The 22,909-nt window shown below is 34.6% G+C and overlaps 1 protein-coding gene and 1 non-coding gene across 2 annotated transcripts in view; one reads left to right on the top strand and one right to left on the bottom strand.

Annotated features, from left to right (window-relative positions):
- Positions 1-22,909, top strand: part of LOC126470681 (uncharacterized) — a 990,891-nt gene that overhangs the window by 929,287 nt on the left and 38,695 nt on the right. Inside the window, exons 14-16 of the mRNA XM_050098681.1 lie at positions 6,569-6,730; positions 8,230-8,292; positions 9,791-9,918. Coding sequence (XP_049954638.1) covers positions 6,569-6,730; positions 8,230-8,292; positions 9,791-9,918 — 353 coding nt within the window. The remainder of the gene's footprint in view (positions 1-6,568; positions 6,731-8,229; positions 8,293-9,790; positions 9,919-22,909) is intronic.
- LOC126472248 (U5 spliceosomal RNA) lies at positions 22,025-22,144 on the bottom strand. The gene has a single exon (XR_007586376.1). It is a non-coding gene; the product is annotated as a U5 spliceosomal RNA (small nuclear RNA).

Below are 22,909 nucleotides of genomic sequence, written 5' to 3'. Positions count from 1 at the left end.
ATTTCAATACAAGTATCACAACTGCCTTTAAAGCAAATAGACATCTCTGCAAAGAATGACTTTTTTTCTTCCTTTGCCCAAATTCTATGGATTTCATCTCCATCACATCCTTCGAAATATCATTTGGCTGAATTCTGTAAATTTTCCTTTCTCTCGTAACTGCTATAGAAACATAGCATGTAGACCTTATAGTACAAAATTGTTTTATATTTCCCTCCTTGTCTGTCCACATAGTTAATAACAACCAACATATTGAACAGTCAACTTTCTATTGTCCCATTCTTTCAACTCTGCCCACATTGGTTCTAGAATGCTGGCGTTTTCATTTGAATGTCTGAATGGTCTTGCTGTCTCATTTATTGTTCACATTTTCTTCTTGCTGCTATATTGTGTTAAGGTTTCTGAGAAACTGTTACTCTCTGGGCTATTCCCAGTTTTTGTAGTATTTCCTGAACTTGTTCACTGTCAAATTCATCACCATTCTCACTGAGAATTTCTTTAATTGTATGTTCTAATGATTTTAATGTTAAGAGCATCTTTCAACACATATTGGAATTCTGACTTTTCCCTCACTAGTTAACAGTAATGGAATTTCATATAACTGTCTTCAAAAACAACTATTTAAGTACCTCTTCTCCTGCATGGTTTCTCAGAATTACATCAGTTCAGCAGGTTTTGCTGCTCATTCTTGATATCCAAATGGCATTTTATATGTCTTTTCAAAATATAGTCTATTTTTCACTGACCTTATATCCCATACCCCATTCATTTTCCAGTTTCTTATAAATGTGGTGTTTGTCTCGATGCCCTCATCTCTCTTGGTATACCTGTAATAATGAGCCATCACTTTTTATTTATTTATTTATTTATCCATCTATAGACAATAAATATTGTGTGGAACATACAAAATTTTACATTAAGTAGTATAAAGAATAATACATACAAAATTGTACAAAAAATGTACAAAGAATAATATTTGGTCATACAAGACACAGTAATACAACTTTTTATACATGTATACTAACAATATTGTAACTGCATAGTCTGTTTGCCCTAAGGCTTTACATTTGTCTTCCCTAAACACGAAGCACTTATATTCATTACAAAGTTCTGTAAAGATTTTACAACACTCAACAGCTGTCCATCAGATATACAAAATTAACAGAAACTTTAGGGGTTGAAAGACAGTGTTTCCAGTTTTGCTTTAATAGAAACATTGTCATAATTATTTATTGGTCTAAATAGTCATTTACTGAGTAAAAACATTGTTCAAGTAGAACTTCTTTAAATTCTACTGTAAATCTGTTTTCTTATTCTAATTTTCTCATGTTGGTTGGTAGGCTGTTCTAGAGTTTTTTACCGGTACAGCTCACATGGCTTTGTGTGTGTGTGTGTGTGTGTGTGTGTGTGTGTGTGTGTGTGTTCTTTTTGTTTATATATACAAGAAAGGTATTGTTAGAACTTCAAGCTTGTTGAATAAGGGATTGCATTGTGTCTCTGGATAACTGTGTATTATTATTCGGATAGCCCTCTTCTGTAACAGAAAGATTTGTTTTAGTCAAAATGTGGTGGAACTGAAAATAGTATTCTGTATGTTCCAAGAGACTGAAAACAGCCAAAATATGCCATCCTGTCACCCTCTGTACAAAAATTTGCAATAATTCTAAGAGCAAAACAGACTGCATTAAGTTTCTGCACAAGTTTCATTATGTGGTCATTAAAATTAAGATTTTCATCTACATGAATCCCCAGCAATTTTGTTGATGCCGTTCTGTCTATGGACTTTCCACCCAACAACAGATCAAGATTTACATTTTGACATATTTTTCCAAACTGCATATAATTTGTTTTATTTGCATTTAACATCAACCAGTTGACATTGAACCAAGTGTTTATTACTTTAACACTAGTTTTTTGCAGCATTTGCTTCGGTGCACCTATTATCACACTAGTGTCATCTGTGAATAGTATGGCCTTTGCTGCTCCATCTGATGTGTGAATGTCATTTATGTAGACAAGGAACAATGAAGGACCTAGAATACTGCCTTGCAGCGCTCCTCTTTCCTTCTGATATTAAATTTATTTTGTAGTTGGATTAATCTGACACCAGTTCTACAATCTGTGTTCTGTTTTGTAGGTATGATTCAAACTACTTTTTCTCCACCACATAAATACCTAATGCTTCCAGTTTTTCTAAAAGAATGCCATGATTGACAGTGTCAAAAGCTTTGGAGAAATCTAAATTGTCTTTTTCTAGATTTTTGGTTATTTGTTCAGTGTAGAACATTAGTGCTGTTTCTGTATTTTTACCTGTCTGGAAGCCATGCTGATTTCTATTTAGTAACTTATGGTCATTTAGATATTTGTTGATTCTGTGCTTCATTAATTTTTCTATTATTTTGGAAAATGCTGGAAGGAGGGATATTGGCCAATAGTTTTTCTATCTTACGCTTGTCGCCGTTTTTTGAATAATGGCTTTTAACATTTTCATTCTTTCCAGAAACACTCCTTCACTAAATGGTAAATTGGCTATGTATGCCAAGGGTCTTGTAATTTCTGCAGCTGTCATTGTTATGATATAAATAGGCACCTCATCTACTCCTGCTGTTATTTTAAGTTTCAAGCTTTTTATTATTTTGAACACTTCATGTTCATCTGTTGGATTTTTTTTTTTTAGCATAATGAAATAATTGTTGATGTAATTTTGCAAATTTGGTTTTAATATTGACATTTTCTTTGTTTTTGAGAGAATGATATCCTGGTCTTCACACCTTTTTCCTGTCTGAGTCTTCATAATACCTCATATAGCTTTTGATTTGTTATCAGACTGTCTTATTAAGTTATCATTACTCACAAATTTTGCCTTGGCAGTTACTTTTTTCATGCACCCTCTTGTAATTCTTAACATATTCTATGAACTGTGGATCTGTAGATGTCTTCAATTTTGAATTTAGTCTCTTTAGAGTTCCACAAGAAGTTTTGATGCCAGCTGTGATCCAAGAACTTGGCTTTTTATTGTGTAATGTGACGTGATACTTGACAGCTCCTTTGGAAAGCACATTTTGAAATATCCCATGAAAAATTGAAGAAAAGGTGTTAACAGAATCTTTTTTTACATACTTTGCTGGTGCTGATGATGGTTCTAATGCTTTTACCTCTTTTTGAAGTATTTTCGTTATGGAGTCTGGTAATGGCACTGTAATTATCATTTCAACTCTCTCCTCTGGTAGCCCTGATTCCTTGCATTGTTAGTCATGTCAAATGGAAGATGCATTTCCTGGCTCTTTTGCCTGTGATGAAATGATGTTGCAGCATTCATCTTTGACATACTAATGTAGGAGGTGGCCCAAATTCAGCTAAGTACAAAATCTTGCATTTCATACATTTATTTACTCATATAAGCCAAATTCCTGATTTTTCTTTGTGTGAGACTGTGTATGCCAGATAGGTCTGATCAAAAATTCTAGATTTTAATATTTTACTCTTCCTGTTGTTTATCCATACTCTTTCACTGATGCATCAAGGCTCCAGTGTGTCATAATATATTGTGTATTTTTCAATATTTTGCAATTTCTGCACAAAATTCATACTGTATCACAAATTGTAAACTTAATTTAAGCTTTCTAGAAACTTTTCACAACAATATTCTTGTTCAGAAACAATGATCCCCTAATTTCATTGTGTATTTATATGACAAAAGGTATATTTTTGAGAATCTTTGGACACTTACAAGTGTTGTGTGTAACATACCCTGTAGTAAACTGTGAGCTGAAATTCAGTGGCCTGTAAACGTCAGCAGCAGCACATTCTTAGAGAATCATTTCCACCTTATAACAGTGCAGGTACTTATGTGATTACACAATGTCCCACTTACTCCATATGTTCCATGTAGAACTATTTCATTACCTTTTTTGTCTCAAATTAACTATTTTTATTTTGATCTCTAGTGGCTAACAGAGAAAATAAATTTATGGATAATTTTGAAAGCTAGTAAATGTCTAACACTCTTATTTCTTTACCATTTGTTGGCCATTACATTCGGAGCCTTGTCCTAATTCCATTAGGGTTTTTTCTGTGCTGCTTTTACATTACAAGGACTGAAAAATTTCTGACAGTCTTTAAACTGATTTGTTAGTTAATAATATGCTTTGTCACTTCATTATTAATCAAACATTGTTGTTGAGTTTGTTGCAACATTTTAGGTTTCTTCACAAGTAATGATAGGTATAGCTTTAGAGGTATTCTCATTATTTTTCGTGGCTGAATATTTACTTGGTTTTCAACCTAATCTCCATGCTTTGCCAGTGTTTACACAGTGATTAATTTGTTTGCAGTAGTTACAATATCACCTTTAATTCATCAACTATTTTGTATTAATCCTTAATTAATAACATTAGGTTACACTGAAATGTTTCAATGTGCTTGGATAAATATAATAAGTTTATCGTGTCTGCATAAGTTCTAGTAAATCATTTTCATTCCAAGCTACAAGTCCATTATTTAACTCATTCCACTAAATTTTCAATACTGCCACACAAGTTGATACATCCTTACCTGTAGCTGAGCTAAAGGTTAAGAATACAGTGTGAATTATTTAAATAATGTGCTATCTTGAGAAGACATAATTTGAATTATTTTGAAGTCAATCAGCCCATGGTGAGTTGCCTGAAAAACTGAAATATGCAGCAGCAGTGCCCATTTATGAGTAGAAGTAACTAATTATGCTCCAATTTCAGACTCATTTCACTCCATCTAGTTTTCTCAAAGGTCCTTGAGAAAGTACCTTATGATATAGTAATGACCCACTTTTCTGACAACTACTTTTTGATTAATTCTTAAGTTGGCTTTTATCATTGCTTTGCTACAGAGAAATTGGTATTGAAATTCACAAATGTTCTTACAAAGTCAATCAAGAAACATTATACCAGTAGCATAACCCCTGGCAATACTATGGCCGTTTATTGTGTATAGCTACAATATAATTTTGTTTGCATTATGGCATCTGTGGCACCACACTTGCACAAAGTGATTCTTATCTACACTGCCAGAAACAGAAGACCAAAATAATGAGCTACACCTTGCATTGCTGGCTAGGGTACAATTAGATCTTTATCCTGGTGTAAAAACTTTAACAAATTTCATGCAAGCACAATGCAGAAACTAGGAACATCCAGATATTCAAAACCAAATTACAAAGCTATATTATTAGCCATTCCTCCTATATGTTATAAAGATATATAGATTCTGAGTTTGCATAATCTGTGGAGTCATGAGATAATGTATTACATTGACAATGGGAGAAACCAAGCAGCGTAATTAGAAAAAACACCACAATATTTTGAAATTTGTTGCTTTCCTTCAAATCTTCAGCCTTTTTGCAGTATGTAGATTATGACAAATGTTCTTATTAAATCATATAATCTGCCTATAGTTAATGCTGATCAGTTCGTCAAACCTGCATCTCTGTATTTATATTTTGACTCGAGTGTTATTGATCATCAAGATATTGATTAACAAAGAAATGCAACAGCTTCTCAATGGTGCCCCTAAAATTATTTAGTACATAACCTAAGGATATTCAGTCATTACCTTTGGGGCAATTCAGAATTAAAATTTTGAATAAATTAAAAGAGCAAACTTTGTACAGTACTGAAGAATTCTTCTCTGGGGATAGAACAGTACCTGGTGATAGAACAGTATCTGAGCTGCAACTCAATGCCATGACTACAGCAGCAAGTCTACTATTCAACCACACTATGTTCCAGCATTGATTTTATAGCTGTGTTATTACTATAAGTATGTTCTAGTCTAGGTCTTAACATTAATATGTTTTATAACATCCATTTTAATACTGTAGTTCAAATTGCAATATTGTATCCATTTCATTGTGGTAATGTTATTGTAATGTTGATGCAGACCATCCAGCCAAGGCTGGTGAATGACATAGGATTGCTAATCATTGGAACTATGGAACATACTGTGTGAACGGGTGAACTTCAAGGTAACATCTTTTGGTTGCTTGGAAGCAAATGAATCGATCAAACAAGAGAAAAACAAATAGGGAGCTGCACCAGCATTTTTAGAAACTTTATAGAACTATTTTACTTGTAATTTCTATTGGGGTTTCATAATACATAAGATTTAACTCCTGGTTTGATCCCCAAGTGACCTGCCACATTTTAACTATTTTTTGATGTAGTGCTTGCACCATATCTCAGAAAATATAGTCATCATAATGTCCTTTATGTATATTATGGAACAAATAACCACCTAGAAAGGATCTTGTGGGTTGTGCACAGTTTCTACAGCCTGATTGGTAGATGTGTATATTTTAATTGTCTGCAACATGTAAGAAACACAATAATTTGTTGTGATATGCTCCACTTACTCACAGCACTTATGCAAGGAAAGTTTTGAAATGAAGTGGCAAGAGAATGCATGAGTCTTATTTCTTTTTGTCTCTCCACCTACAGAAATAAGGCCTTTACAACAATGTAAATATATAATTTCTATGTTTAGGAGCAAATATATATTTATATTAATTTTAACTTTACCATTTGTTGTGCAGCCCCCCATAGCCCAAGACGACAGAAGCTGAATCTACGCATGAAAAGTTTGTCACTAGATTCACCAGAGTCTACAGAGCATGTACAGAAACGGAGACATGCAGCAGCTCAGTCAGCCTGTCTTGACCCACAGACTAGCCACTCTTCCTCATCTCGCATTGAGTGTAATCATAAAGTCATTATTCCGTATTGTGATGCCTTCTAGTAGAATTATTGTATATTTACAGCCATCACATGGACAAACTAGATAACGAATCATTCTGATTTTGTGTATATGTTAATATTACAATTTATATTAACTGTTATTGGCAGGCCCTTTACTAAGGTTATTATGAAACTGTACAGTTCAGCACCATAAATGAACTGGAAGAGGATAACAAAACTGTACTTCATCTGTTTCATTTTACCTTTAAACATTTATTTTGAATTGGTTGCGGTATATGTGCCCCAAAGATTCACTAAAGTTGTTGAGAAAATAACATGAAATAATTAAATACTTTAGCTTCTTTCATCAACCAACAGAAATATTTTTAAAAAGTGGATCATTTCAACTAAAAAACATCATACACAGCTAAAAAGAAATATCTTAAGAACAGTATGTTTGTACATAACAGTGTCTGTGCTTAATGGCTGTAAATATACTGTATTAAATTCCTTTCTGCAATGCATCTATCACTCTTGTGCAACTTCTTTTTACAGAAAGAAACAGTGTTGAGTCCTGCACGCCCTTATACACATGCTGTATTTCAACCAACTCTATGAAATGTGAAAATCCATGCACATTGCTTGTTCTGCTAATCAGTGTCCTAATCTTTTTCTCTCCTTATTTATAAGCCATACAAGAAGTCTAAAATACATGGAATGGAAGGAGGTTGGTGTGTAGCTGCCATGCACAAAACCTTATCTTTAGTTTTGGTTCACTTTTATGGTGAGACACAAGGTTGCTACAATAGCTTACAGACACTAACTTTAAGAAACTGTATTTTAAATAAAATTAGTAGATGCTGCTCTAATTAAGTTGACAAACACAATCAGGTGCATGAATGACAGTTCTTTGTTGCATTTCAACTAATGATTACCCCCTATGTTTTCAGGTGGATACACCACCTTCTCAGCCTCTATAGTTTAGTAGTTTATGCAGTTCTTTTACCTTCCTGTTTATTTTTTACATCACCTGTCAAAAGATTTTTTTACAGCTGATTCATTTCTTAAGTAACATTGACTTAATTTTCCCTGTTATTCTATTTAAAAAATCATCTCTTTTCACTATAGTTTGCATGTTTTATTGAAACCCATGTATATCTGTTTCTCTCAGTTATTTACAGACAGCACATAGACACTGGTTTCTTTTTTGTTTTACTTGCCTTTTCCAGGGTACCATAAACACTACCTTATTTCAAAAGTGAAATTCTACAACTGGTGACTGCAGCCTGGGGAAAAAGATCAAATACTATTCACTTACTTCTAACTTTCCTGAAAATTTCTTGTTTTTGGACTTTGTCATTATAGGGCAACAGGGAAGATCCCCACTGTGGAACAATCTTAATAATTACTCTCATTATTACTACACATTCAGAATAATTTCATTCACTAAAACAGTTATAAAATTTAAGTTCTCCTGAAATTATTAAATGTGTTTTCAGTTAGTTTTTTGTTTGTGTAGGCTCCCAAGAAATACCGCGCCAACACAGAACTGTCTTTATACATAATGGTCGATGCTGGTCAAGTATGCCATATCTATTTCTAACAGGAGTTAATTTGTAGGAAACGTTACAGTTTAACTCAGATTGTCATTGTTTCATCTAGTTACAAGAAAATAATCCACTTTGGACCGGAAATAAATGTCATAAATAGCTCCTTATACTTTTTAAGTAGAAGTAGCCACATGGGAGCAGATTAGATATGTGCTTTAAACAAACAGCAGTTCTGATTTCAAATGCATATTTTGAGAACATGTAACTACTTATACAGAATCCTTATCTACATCATATTTTTTTCTGCAGTAGTTTGAATGGTATTTACATTGACTGTAGAAAAAGCTTTTCTAATTATCTTCATTTGTTTATCATGAGAATATGTTAGATGAATAGCAAACCATTATTAAGTGTACTGGTATTATGCAGTTGAAACTTAGCAAATCATTTAGCTTTTGCATGATCACAAAAGGAATGGCATGACTCCATGTAGCAATATAGCTTCACAAATTAACATTAGTAGAACTATATATTTACTTAGAAGAACTATGTATAGTGCTAATAGCAAGCATCCTTGCCATAGAAGGATGTAATTCATTGATCTATAGATATTTCAGCATTAGGTGTGTGTGTGTGTGGTAGGGGGGGGGGGGGGAGGAGTATTTACATGCCACTTGAAATCGTCATTTGTATGAGAAGTAAGAAGCATGTTTTGCTGCAGTCACCTTTACTGTATCATGTGCTTTTTGTAATTTACATATTAGTATGAGATTCAGTTAACTGCAAGTCAGTCCCCTTTGTATGTAGTTTTCAAGTAGTATTGGAAAAAACTTTATGTGATAATACAGTAGTACATTTTCAAATATTAGTTGCTTACTTTTATTTTTCTTATATTACTGTTTGTTTCCTGTAACAATTACATATAACGTCTGTGACAGGAATCATAGCATAAGACAAAATTCAAAGGAAGTTTCATTATGTGGTGCTTTTAAGCTGTGTGCAAAGAGGAAATTTCTCTTTAATACATGATTTACTTCTACATATTATATGTATTATTATCAACATACTGGGTATGGTTTCTGGTGATGAAAATAATCTGATTAAGTGGTGTTTAAGAAGGAACTCTAAAAATACTTCATAAATATGTCATGATTTTTTAGTCTTATAAAGAAGCATATCAAAACAGCAGCTTAATAGTAGCATTTAATGATAGCTATAAAGTTTATGAACATAGTAAAAATTTCAAAACTGGTATTACCTTTATTTAAATCTGTGCATGACTATAAATTTATAATTTATGGAGCATGCACATTTGTTGATATACTATTACAATATAGAATTTTCCTCCACATTTAGAATTCAATGAGTGCTATGTGAATCCAAACTATTAAACAGATGTTAACTTATGAAGTCTAAATGAAATTTAATTCATTAAGCTACACAGGAAGTATTCTATTTTGTGTTATGCTGTAATACTGATATATTCTGATCTATAACAGTAGATATAGTATATCTAAATTGTTTTCATAGCTCCATCAAGCCCTGTTCACAACCGCAGGCTACTGTCTGCAAGGAACATGCGAATGAGTTCTGTTGAACTTCCAGATGAAAATGAAAAATCTCTGTCTTCTGCCAGTACATCACCATGTCCTTCTCCAGTAAGTAGCAAATGAGAGTTGTTAGTGACTATTAGCTAACCATATACTAGAGCTTGTATTCTTCTTTTCCAAATTGAAACAAAAATTAGCATAAAGAAGTGATGTTATATTTGTTTATAAAACATGTGCGTATATTATTGCTATTGTACCCAATGCTATTTAATTTTCCTTTTTTATTTCTTGATAATTTGCTTCTCAGCAGCAAGATGGTGTTTTTTTATGCGCTAAGGCAGGTTTGATAGTTTCTCATTATCCCTGAAGTTAGTAAGAGTACAGTGTTATACTAGTCTTCTATTGACCTAAGTCACCACTTACAACAAAGAGCACATTGTTTATAAATACCTCCAGTGCTCTTACACTGCTGGTGCCATATAACTTTAGTAGTATAGGCTCCACCCTAAAACCCTAGACTATATACTGATCACAAGTGATTTTCATTATGTTGTGGACACATTAAATATGCTTCTATTCTGTAGCACTTGTCTCTTTTGTAATTTTATAGCACTTCTGCGTGCTCCAAATGTCTTGGGTATCCAAAACAAGATGGCCACCATACAGTGTGGGAAGTGGCCTTGAGATCATTCCCTGCTGTTAATGACTACATAGGCTTAGTATCAGTTGCAAGTGATATCACTTTATTTGTTGCCTCTTCCGATTCCATTCTGATGGGTGCTTATGCCACATAATACTCTACAGTTATACAATATTTATGTAATATTTTTCTTGAATTTTCCCCAGAATATTGAATACTCCATAATTTTTCAGACAGCCTGCTCATCCAAGATGAGGGTTTCCAGCTTGAAAATATGTGGTAACCCCTCATTTCACATCTGTGCTCTCAAAGTAAATATTGTTCCCGGTGTTCACTGCCTGGCATTACAACATATGACATCAATATTAGTCAGCCAAATACTTCATAAGCACTGTTGATGCACTGACTGTAGATATCTATGACTGATGCTCTTGCTACCAATGGTATTATGTCTGACACATGGGCATTTACTCCACAGTGGAAAGTGTGTAAAAAAATCTTGCCATTCTATAGGTGAGTTCACCTTGAAAATGGCTGAAAGGATATCAGGTGTAATATTGGTACATTAGTTGATAATATCCTGAATGCACTCCTGAAAAATGATGAAATATTTATGTAGCTGTTTCTCAAATATTGTACCCAAAGTGTTTATGGTATGAACAGCTGTGTAGGATTTCCGTGTCATAAGATCATTGTTTTTCTCTTTACTGCCAATTATCACCTCAACTTCCTTGCAACAAGTGGACACTTTCCCTTGTAAGACATTCATTGTAGAGCTTGCACTGGTAAATGACCATCTGATCAATTAAGATTTGTATTACTTCATCATGAGTCCCCCTTATTCTTTCAGATTTTTCCTATTTTACACATAAGTGACTGCAAATTTCTTCTTTTGTGAATAAATATACAACCCCATTATTTTCATAGTCCCCATAACACTTTTCATAATCACCATTTATCTTTGTCTTGTACCCTGCCTCCATAGCTGAGGTTGGTAACATATACCCATTTATTCACACTCAGTCCAGAGGTAGCCAGTTTGAATCATGTTGGTGGAATAAATTTTGACCACCAGTATTTGGCCAGCTAGGGGAGGAGAGGTGTTACTTAGCATCAGACTTTGCACCAATATCCTGGATTATATCTCAAACCTATCTTCAGTGTCTCATGAAGTGAGGACACAGGACATTGTGATACTGATCTGGCCATCAGATTCAGATTCAGATTCAGATTCTTTATTAGTCATTCAGCATTGTTACATGCAATAGACTTCGTCAGTTCACTTAACCTATTAATTTTACAAAAAAATTTTTTACATATTTAAGTTGATATTGGGCATTTCTAAAAATTCTTCTAATGAATAGAATGGATTCATTAACAAGAAGTTATGAACACTGTCTTTAAATAATTTGTCAGGCTTGATTGACCCATTTTTAGACAATTTGTTATATATTTTAATTGCCATATACTTATGACTATTGTTAGTTTTAGCTAATCTATTTTGTGGCAACAGCAAAGAAGTACACGTTCTTGTATAGTAGCCATGTCTTTCATTTGTTACACTTAAATTAGGTAGTTCAGCAAGTATGTAGTTAACACTGTCAAGAATATATAAATTAATTACTGTTAAAATTCTATATTTAGTGAACAATGGTTTACAATGTGTTCTATTATCTACCTTAGCCATTACTCTGATTGCTTTCTTCTGGATCACCATAATTTCATTTATTCTTCTGCTGTTTCCCCAGAGTATTAACCCATACCTTAAAACAGATTGAAAAAAGGCAAAGTACGCTGTCCTTATGTACTCAAATGTCACACAACACATCAGTCTCTTCAACAAATATATAACTCTTGACAACCTAACCACTATGTGATCAACATGAGAGTTCCATGTTAGACTGTTGTCAAGTACAATACCTAAAAACTTTGCCTTTTGTTTTTCTATTTTTGTAGTCTTTGATAAACTGAACCACATATTCTGGGTCTTTTCCTCATTTAATAGCAGACCATTGGCATTAAACCATGATGTTGCATTTTCTTTTGCCAATTTCATATCACTTACCAGGTTATCAAGTACATGGTTTACAGATAGAAAAGTTGTGTCATCTGCATACATATATGTCTTTACATCTATATTTCCTGGTAAGTCATTTATGTGTACAAGGAAAAGAAGGGGTCCCAATTTAGATCCCTGTGGCACTCCATGTTGAACCTCGAGTATGTTTGACAGATGACTTCCTGAACTCACCACCTGGTTCCTTTTATTGAGGTATGATTTGATGAGTTTTAAACTTTTATCACATATTCCATAGTACTCAAGTTTAGAGAGCAGAAGTGAGTGGTCAACACAGTCAAAAGCTTTGCTCAGATCACATAAGGTTACCTGTGTGTGCGCATGGTCCTCAAATGCTCTTAGAATGTTTCTGACTAAGAGCTCTATGGCATGTATAGCTGACCTTCCTTTTCTGTAACCAAACTGTGATGCACTTAACATACCATTTAGTTCTAGGTACTCATACATCTGCTTATATATTATGCCTTCAAAGACTTTTCCTAGTACTGGAATTAGTGAAATTGGTCTGTAGTTTGCAGGATCTGATTTGACACCCTTCTTAAAGACTGGCGTTACCTTGGATAGTTTGAGAGGATCAGGAAAAAAACCTTCTATGAGACACAGGTTTATAGAATATGTTAATGGTGCTGCAATGTAATGTATGATTTCTTTCAATAGATTGTTTGACATATTAAAAATATCTGTACTGTATGAATTTTTCATTTCTTTGACTATTTTAAGAACTTCATGTTGGCATACCTCTTTGAAGTGTTTCAATGATGATCCGGCCCTATTATGATTTAGGTTTGCTCTCTTCAGCACAGCTTACAAAATATTTATTGAATGTATCTGCTGGTATTGGGACTGTCTTGTCGAAGTTTCTGACTTCACCTTTAACAGTATTAATTACTGACCAGGCTGTTTTGCATTGGTTTTTACTATTTTTTATGAAATTTGTGTTGTATCTTAGTTTCGCTAATTGCAACTCTTTCTTATACAGTTTCTTAGTGATTTTTTCGAGATCCTTAATTTCATTAGAATTGTTTACTTTGGCAAGGCGCTTCAACAGCAGTAGCTTATTTTTTAAATTCTCCAGTTCTTTGGTGTACCAAAATTTACCTTTTCTTGTTTTATGGTATTTCTTTTGAACAAGATGGGCTTTTAAGATACCTGTTATGTAATTGTGGAATGTTTCATAAACTGTTTGGGCACTGGAATCACAGTTTTGAAATAATTTGTCCCAGTTTGTTATGCTCAACTGGTGTGTTAGTTTTATGAGATTGTGTTTTGTTAATATTAAGGTATTAGATTTTGTTAACTTTTGTCCAGCCTTGCTCTCATCCCCTTTTATAAAATGTCTTAACTTTACTGTTAACATGGAGTGCTCTGAGAAAACAAACTCCTTTACCTTGGTGGAGTACATATCACGAGCACAGTTGACAAAAGCATTATCCAAGCATGCTTGTAGTCTTGTTGGTTCTGAATTTACATGATGGAAGTTGTGCTGCCTTAGCATATTCAGTAACTTATTTACACTGGGTTTGTTACATGTTACATCAAAGCTTGAATTAAAGTCTCCCCCAATTACAGTTACATACTGTTTCCATTTCGTTATGTAGCAGAGTACACTGTCTAAATTATCTAAAAAAGTTTTATCATCTGAGTCAGGGGAATGGTAGATACATACTATGATAAGTTTCATTATATCACATATGATCCCGGTAGTTTCAAAGTGTTTCTCTACACATGCCCAACTAAGATCTAGTTCTCTACACTCTATTTCATTTAAAACATAGATAACAGTACCACCATTATGGTACTGAGATCTGCAAAAACTGTTTCCATATTTATAACCTTCTGGTACATAGTACTGTATTTGTTCTGGTTTAAGCCAATGTTCTGTGGCAATGACTCATCCAGAATTTCAACTTTATTTTCAAGACCTTGAATGTTTAAAAATAGGATATTGTTGTGACTTATCTGTGAGTTAGCAGGCTGGTTTTTCACATTTTTATTTTCTTCTTGGCTTGAAACCATAAAAAATTATCACTGAATGACACAGATGTATTTTTCCTTTGGCTCCTCCTTAAGCATTGCTGTGTTGCTGCTCCAGTCGTTGTTGGTTCTGTTACTGCTGCTGCTTCTGCTGATAATGATGGCACAATAAGCCTGATAATCCTCTTGCTGCTGTTCAAGAGGAATGGGCTATGAGCTGGAACCAATTCTTCCCCTGTCTCATCACCACAGAACCCAAACACAACTCAACTTTGTACACACACCCATTACAGTTACCTTCAGTCAACAGGTACATTTAAGACACAACTCTCACTTACAGTGAGGAAAGGAATTATGGTGTGCAAAGGGACCAAGTGATGTGGCACAGTGGTTAGCACGCTGGACTCGCATTCAGGAGGGCAACAGTTCAAACACAAATTCAGCCATCCAGATTTAGGTTTTCCGTAATTTACCTAAATCACTTCAGGCAAGTGCTGGGATGCCTCCTCTAAAAGGGCATGGCAATTTCCTTCCCCCATGCTTCCCTACCCGAGTTTGCATTCCATCTATAATGACCTTGTTACTGACAGGACGTTACACACTCATCTCTGATCTTCTCCACCTCCTCTTTTGTGTACAGAGGAAGAAAACTCTTTCTGACTAGGCAGCACAACAATTCTTTTGAGTCTCCGAGCTGACAATGCCATATGACATATTTGTTCTGTCTTGCCATCATATTAATTGTGTATAAGAGCTGCTGACTGTGGCAAATACCTTGTTACTGTACCTTTATTCAGTTAGTTTGTGGACAGGACTGTTTGTGAGCTTATATCCGAAGTGAACTGTTTTTCATGTTAATCTCCAGAAATTATCTAAATCTTTCTATTTTTGTTCTTCTTAATTCTTCTTTTATATGTTTAATAAAGTGTGTATATGTACATAGCTTCTGGATTTTTACCTCTGAGGTTATGCTATTTTGGAATAATTTTCTAATGACACTTGTTCCAGTGTAATTTCTGCAGTGCTTCAGTGCATGCAAAAGTTGTGTCTTTATACTTGTGTGTCAAGATGAGAACCAACATTCCCATTGCTCTCTGTATAACCTGTCAAAATTCTTGCACTTTTACATCTATATCATCACTCAGTGGTGGATTCTCTGAACAATTAAACATTAATCTCATTTATTCGCAGTTAACATTCTTGATAATGTATTTTGCCCTTATTCCTGTACATTTCTGTGATAGGTCATGCTTTTCCTTTGGAATCATGTTTGATATTACTATCACTCAGTTGTAAACTCCACAGCCTATTGATATCATATTAACGATATTAACATGTATGTTTGATGTTACTCTCATGTTCTATTCATAACTTCTAGCCCATGTTCCATGACTCACACTTCTAATTGTCTTCTATAATGATTAGTCTGCTAGCAATACCACAACACAGATTTTTTTTTTTTGCATCAGTGGATCTCAATAACTCTGAAGCAATGTCATCTTGTTTTGATATAGGTCTTTCAGTATTGTGTCAATTTCTTCTTATCAAATCATCTAATCAAATTGTGCCTATGGACTATTGTTTCAGTCATGTGAATGGATTCATGATTTCCTGTCAGGAAGGTCACAATACATTGTAATTGATGGAAAATCATTGAGTGAAACAAAAGTGATATCTGGCATTACCAAAGGAAGTGTTACAGGCCTTCTGCTGTCCCTAATCTACATAAATTATTTATGAGACAATCTCAGTAGTCCTATTAGATTGCCTCATTTACCATCAAGTAAAGTCATCAGAAGATCAAAACCAATTGCAAAATGACTTAGATACAAAATCCGTATTGCCTGAAAAGTGGGAATTCACTCTGAATAAAGAAAAGTGTGAAGTAATCTGAATGAGTACAAAAATAACTACATTAAATTTTGGTTACTCAATAAACCACACAAATCTGAAGGCTGGATTGGCAGTTCACTCATAAGATGCAAGACGATCAACTAAAGAGATTGCCTACGCTACACTACACTACACTACACTACACTACACTTGTTCATCCTCTGCTGGAGTATTGTTGTGCTATATAGGATCTTTACCAGATGAGATTGACAGAGGACATCAAGAAAGCTTGAAGAAATAGTGGGAGAGTGTCATGAGTATGATAAGCAAGATGAGATGACAATCATTAAGACAAAGGTGTTTTTTGTTGTGGCAAGATCTTTCCACAAAATATTAATCACAAGCTTTCTCCTCTGAATGTAAAAATACTTTTTGTACCAACCTAAATAGGGAGAAATTGTCATCACAATAAAATAAGAGAAATCAGGGCTTGTACAGAAAGATTTAAGCATTTATTTTTTCCATGTGCTGCTAGGGAGTGGAGCTGTACAAAAATAGTCTGGAGGTAGTTAAAAGAACCCTCTGCAAGGCAAGTATGAATTGCATAGTAGTTACATAGATGTCACTGTAGATGTTATAGTATTATACTTCCCATCTCATCTTCATCTACCTCCTCTTCCCTTCCTCCAATATAATCTTCTAGTTCATTCCCCTTCTACAGTCCTACATATTCCTTCCACTTTTCAGCCTTCTGTTTTGTGCTTAGTACTAACTTCCCATCCGAGTTCTCAAGATTAATAGAAGTGCTTCTCTTTCCTTCATATGTATCTTAAATTTTTATGCTGGACCTTCTATCTTTCCCATAATCAGGCAACATTGTACTGCACTTTCTCTATATCTCATATTTTAGACATCTGTATGTGTGTCTTGCCACAAAAAAAGCAACCCTGTGAAAATTCATTATCTCTAGCAACATAATTTTCTGATGAACAGTTTAAAGAAACTAAACAAAGTGCACATTTTATAGGTTTTTGGCCCAAAGTAGACAAAGAACCATAAAGTTTGTATGATATTTTACAGACACAAATTTGGCCCACAGAAGGTGAGACATAGGTGTCAAAACATGTCTAGGTAAATAAAAAAAAATGCATTCTGTTTTGTATAGAGACGGAGTTTAAAAAAAAATTCACCAATCTGGAAAAAATAATAACAGGAGCTTCCACCCTGAGCAAGATGATTATAGGAATTATTTTTTAAAAGCTGTATAGTTTCAAATTGTTTACAAAACAACTTTATCCCCTCCAAAATACTCTTCATTACAACTAATACATATGTCCCACCAGTCTCCCACCGTTTGAAACATTTTTTGTGGTCATCTTTAGAAATGACAGACAAACTCTGTTCTCCAGTTTGTCCAATACATCTGTTGCCATAAGCAACTGCAGAATATTATATTCTCAGATTCACTCAGCTGTCTCCTCAACCTCTTTATCCTGTCCACCCTCCGGTCCTCTGGATTCAGGACTGCCCCCACTTGCGGGGTGTCTCTGTGGCATTCCTCTGGATCACAGGGCACATTGGAATCCACAGAAAGGAGGCAGCCAATATAGCAGCCAAGGCTGCAGTCTCCCTTCCTTGGCCTGCTGTTTGCATGGTTCCCTTAGCCAATCTACAGAGCATTTTATGTCATCATGTTGCTCTTTTATGGCACACATTGGTCTATGCTTCCCAATAATGAATTACAGGACATAAAACCTCTTCCCTGTGCTTGGACCTCTTCCTCCTAGCCTCATCATTGGGAGGTGGTAATTTTAACTAGACTCCAGATAGGGCACTGTCTTTTTAGCCATCGACATCTTTTAAGTGGCGATCCTCCCCCTCTTTTTCCTTGCTGCTCTCAACCGTGGATGGTGAGACATCTTTTTTTTCAGTGTCCCTATTTTAATCCGCTACATGCCCCATTTCAGCTGTTGCCTGATATATCTTCTCTTCTAGTAGATGACATGCACCCAGCTGATCGTGTCCTCGAGTTTAGCAGTGTCAGTGAGATGACATCAGTCATTTGAAGCTCTTTTTTTGGGGACAACAACCCCCACCTTCAATAGTAGTTTTCTAAGACTTCCTTCTGTTTTTAGTTTTCCTCCTTTTTAAGTTTCACTCCCATTGCTGCTGATTTAAAATTCGGTTTTTTACCCTTCCCTAAGCCACAGAATGGGCACTTATGACTGTAGAAGTTTTGCAACCCAAAACCACAACAACAAAAAATCCTCCCTGATTTTTTCCTTGATTTCTTCAATGTTGTCAACTCGGTGCCTTTCATGATCCTTTCCATGTGTGAAAATAAGAAAAAGTGACACAGAGCCAGTCAGGTGAGTAAGGTGCATGGGGTAGTAGAACCATGCCATTTTTAGCCAAAAGCTGTCTAACAGAGATGGCTCTGTATGCAGGTGCACTGTCATGGTGGAAGAACCAGCCTCCTGTCTGCCACAAATCAGGTCTTTTTTGATGAACACTGTTGCATAATCTTCTTAAAACTTCCAAATAAAATGTTTGATTGATGGTCTGACATGGAAGAACAAACTGTGAATGAACTATACCCTTGACATCAAAAAAGGAAAAAATAGCATAGTTTTAATGCTTGATTTGACTTAAAGACATTTTTTGGACAGGGTGATGACATCTTCCATTGGCTTGACTTTTGCATTGTTTCTGGGATATAACCATAGCACAATGACTCATCAGCTTTGAAAGAAAATCTTGATCAGTTTCAGGCTGTTGTTTCAAAGCACAACTCCTTTCAGCTCAATGTTGCTTTTGATTGTCAGTCAGAACCCAAGGAACAAACTTGGCAGTAACCCTTTTCATTCCCAAATCTTTCATTAAAGACAATTTGTAACTCAGATCTGTGATTGGTTATATTTTACCCAGTAGTATGTCTAACACTACATTATACACTGTATATACACTACTCACTTCAAAAGTTTTGTGCTACACTATACTCTACAAACTTTGAAATTTTTAGGTGTCCTTATTGATGAGAATTTAAATTGAAAGAAGCATGTTTTGGAACTCCTATAACAGCTAAGTTCAGCCACATTTACTCTTCAAATCATAGAAAATTTTGAGGGGAGACAAATCAGTAAGTTGATATATTTTGTGAATTTTTATTCACTAACATTGGATGGACTAATGTTCTGGGGTAACTCAACTTGAAGAAAGAAAGTGTTCATTGCTCAAAAATGTGTTGTAAGAATAATATGTGGTGCTCATCCTTGATCACCTTGTAGACATCTGTTCAAAGAGCTAGGCATTCTGACAATTGCCTCACTGTATGCCTATTCCCTCATGAATTTGTTGTAAGTAATCCACTGCAGTTCAAAGGGAACAATATGTGCATAATTACAATACCAGAAGGAAAAAATGATATTCATTACTGAACATTATGCACATGAAAAGCTGCACAATGCTGCCACCAGAATTTTTGATCACTTTCCCAATGATATAAAATGTCTGACAGATGGAAATGCTATATTTGAAAATGAAGAGACTGCAGAAGAATTTCTATTTTTGTAAAGTGTGGTGGGTAGGAATTACACTCTCAAAAAAATTGTAAATGGTCAGCATGTGGTCATATTTATATATGAATTAATGTGTAATTAAATTAGATTAGATTCGAGGTATTTTTCATTCTAATAGATCCATAGTGAGGAGATCCTCCAGGATGCAAAATATGTCAGAAAACAAGAATACACAATAAATATTTACAAAGAAAAACAAATATGCCAATGTACCTTCCAGAGATCTCTATATGACTTCACACAACTACATTCCTCTACCCTTGCCCCTGTACATTCTATGTTTCTTTCCTTTATGTGTTTTTCTCCATTTGTTCCTGTACACCTCCATGTTTTACCCTCTTCCGACCTCTTTGTTGACTCCACTGATCATTTGCATCAACTGTATTTGCTTTCAGAATGTCAGGACCTGGTGCATCTCTTGAAGGATGCATCTCTGTTACATTACTCTGAACATCACAAAAGTAAAATCATCATCTCATTAACTTGCTCATATGTATTCTTAATATAAATATGCAGCACACACTTTATAGGTCATATAAATGCAATAATAATGTGCATAAGCAATTAAATATGTAATTGACTTTTGTACATATGGTTTTCAAGATATGCATACAGTTATAGATAATTTCTTACAAGAAACCAATGCAAACACCTTACTGCAGCACACCCACAATGTTAAGGATGGTACTTAACATACCTGTCATCACACTGTCACATTAATACACATAAACTGTGGCAAGCAATATGACTTAACATTGTTTACTTGCTTAGCAAAATATGCAAATTTACCTGATTACAAACACCTTTTTATGTGCATTTTCATTCAGAACATATCCAGGACCTTCATCGAAATCATATGCATCCTAATCATCCTCCGATACGTACAGCTTGTTCCTGGAAAGCATTTTCTAGACATGACCCACTGCACATGTTATGACAACAGGCATTTATGTTAAGGGCAGGTGACATTGTTTACATACACAGATCCTGCCAAAGTCACCACTTCCTAGGATCTGAATTTGGAGATAGAGCTGCTCTCTATCAGCTTATCATGAAACTTTCAACTAATAGGACTAAGACACATCACTTACTGTATTTTCCATACCCATTGCGTATTGCTTACCATCGTTTACAGCCAATGTCTTCAATTCTTAGGCCACTGTAATAATCCATCATCAAACAGAAAAATCATTTTACAGTACTTGTTTGCAATGATTGTGTTACTGCACTGAATCTCTACAGAATCAGATAGTACTAATATCTGCATGATTTTATATTATTACTAACATATGTGCATAGTTGATTCTACTAAGAAATACATCAGTGGAGTAGTAGGGGTTCGCTACCAATAAAACCTTTAGGCTTCTCTTAAACTGAACTTTAATGTGAATGTAAAATTACTCATTCCATGTCATTACAATTAACTGTACAAATGATCCCTGGAACATGAAACTAACTAAATAACATTTATTGCATTTATCTACACCCCAAAAATACACATATAACACAGCACTTACATATCAACTAGGAAAGGGGCCAATGTGCAAGGACCTGCATGGTTAGCCAAATGTGTTAACTCAGCGCTTCTGGGACTCACAAAGGCAAGCTTGACCTAGATCGAATCCACTGCATGGACTAATGAAGAGGGCTGGTGAACTGGCCAGCCCAGATGTGGTTTCTAGGCGATTTCCCACATCCCACTAGGTGAATACGAGGCTGGTACCCATATCCTGCCTCAATGTGTGCAGAAGAAGAACACCCTTCCCGGCAGATGGCTGAAGCCATCACATGGAATGTCCTAGCCAACAATGCCATATGGAATTTATATTTTTACTAATGTATCTGATTTCTGTGCACTTTTTCCTATTTATAATGTATGATTTAATTACACCATAGCAATTCCCTTGAATCCCATACTTATAAAGTTTCTCCATTAACTTGGAATTAGTTCTGAAAATATTTTTACAGCTGATAACACAGCAGACCCACCATGGCTAGAACAGTTCCTTAACATATGACCTATACTTTTGAATTTAAAACACACTAAACCTATTTTGCAGTAAAAAGCTTTAGATGGTGCTGAGCCACAGTCATAAAGCATTTTTTAAAGAATACACTGCCATTTGACTGTATAATATGAAAAATTTGTTACAGACTCATTTAGTGTTCCCCTCCATGGAAATCTTTAATAAAAGGCAAGAGATTTATTCATCTGAAGGGAAACCAGAGAGTTTTTCAGTCTTTTGAAATGTGATCCAGTTTACCACAAGAAAAACATTATTCACATGATGGTTACTTGAATTTTGCCCTTTTAAAACACTAACCATTTTGTTTTTGCCTGCTGATTGCTTCCCTGGGATTTTGAAAACATTGCAGTAGCTACATTCATAGCAAAGGTTTATTCAGTGTTCTAAATTATACAAACATTATTCATGATGATACAAAAGTAAGTAACAGAACACTTCAAAAGACTTACACAGTTGTGTATTTAATAAGCACTTTCAACATGCTCTATGGAACATAGGTATCATTACATGCCAGTATATTATCAATTAAATTTGAACTTATAATTTATATACTCTTTAACAAAAACAGATAAATCTTAAGTTCTAGATAATGGAATTTCTCTGAAATTACTAATTCGATTTTTAAGTGTGATACATGATTGAAGTCATCTCTTGTAGAACTAAAATACTAGCTTCAGGAATTACTATAGCTCCATTTGAAAAAGTGAAGTTGATACAGGTATTTATGTAATTAAAATAGCTGTGGAAAGATGCTATAAATCATTGAATAAGGACTTTTTCACTATTCATTTGGGTGAAAACAGAATTATGATAACTTAAACAAACATTTTAGCCAAAAAGCTTCATGTAGATGGAGTAAAATAGGGCCTCTGTACAAGTGTTACTTACTGATGTAACGGATTACAGCAACACTTTGTATTATTGATGAAACTGGATGATTTAAGTGTAGCAATATTTCTGAAACTGCACA

The sequence above is a fragment of the Schistocerca serialis genome, chromosome 3, assembly GCF_023864345.2.
Source record: "Schistocerca serialis cubense isolate TAMUIC-IGC-003099 chromosome 3, iqSchSeri2.2, whole genome shotgun sequence".
NCBI classification, from domain to species: Eukaryota; Metazoa; Arthropoda; class Insecta; order Orthoptera; family Acrididae; genus Schistocerca; species Schistocerca serialis.
This window is presented reverse-complemented; position numbering and strand designations above follow the sequence as displayed.